Here is a 725-nt window from a genome sequence, read left to right as displayed (position 1 = left end):
TCGTAAATATTTGACTCTTTGAGCTGGAATTCAATCGTTGATACACAGCTCAAGTGGAGGTTTCCTTCAGAATTTGATTATTTATCTTTTGTGATATTCCGCATTAAATTTGGATAAGAAATGAAGTTTACAGTCGTGGGCAGATTCCAGGGGTCGTTTACTAATTCAATTTCCTTGTACAGGGATGTATGTGACGTGACATCATATCACATAATTTGGAACCTCCGAAACTTTTACTCAGAGTATTATGCAACGCAAAGAGGTATAAAATTCAATTAGAAGTCAGTTTACCTTTCTACAGGTACCAAGGGCCATAGTCGTCCTCCATGTCGCTTATGGACCAGTTGCTGCTACTTGATCGATGGTCGCAGATATGATCATCGTCGTATGATGCATGGCTGATGCCTGGTAGCACTTGTTCGTCCGCCGCCACGTCTTCTTCATCGGCAGCATCCTGGAGACCTAGGTAGTCCCACAACTCGGTGAGTCGTCGTTTCGATGCTGCAATACACCCATGGATTGTTGTAGACGTGAAGCCCTCAAAAACAGTCTTCAACCGCTCCAGTACCTCACGGAACGAAGTATTTACGTCGTATTGACGACCAACCTCACATATCATTATTGGCCAAATCAATTCAATAGGCTTTAAGCCCGAAGGATTCGGAGGCGTGTACACAACAGAATGCCCTCGCGACTCGGCCATGACCACCACAACAGGTACGATG

The 725-nt window shown here is 44.6% G+C and overlaps 1 protein-coding gene across 1 annotated transcript; it reads right to left on the bottom strand.

Annotated features, from left to right (window-relative positions):
- Positions 1 to 295: 295 nt before the first annotated feature.
- Positions 296 to 516, bottom strand: H310_15270 (hypothetical protein; the record flags this gene model as incomplete). The annotated part of the gene is made up of 2 exons (XM_008883257.1): positions 296 to 454; positions 511 to 516. The coding sequence occupies 2 exons, from the start codon at positions 514 to 516 to the stop codon at positions 296 to 298; spliced, it is 165 nt and encodes a 54-aa protein (XP_008881479.1).
- Between the last annotated feature and the right edge of the window lie 209 nt (positions 517 to 725).

Source organism: Aphanomyces invadans, assembly GCF_000520115.1.
Source record: "Aphanomyces invadans strain NJM9701 unplaced genomic scaffold supercont1.280, whole genome shotgun sequence".
NCBI lineage: Eukaryota > Oomycota > Saprolegniomycetes > Saprolegniales > Verrucalvaceae > Aphanomyces > Aphanomyces invadans.
Note: the sequence above shows the minus strand (reverse complement) of the source record. Positions and strands in the feature narration are given on the sequence as shown.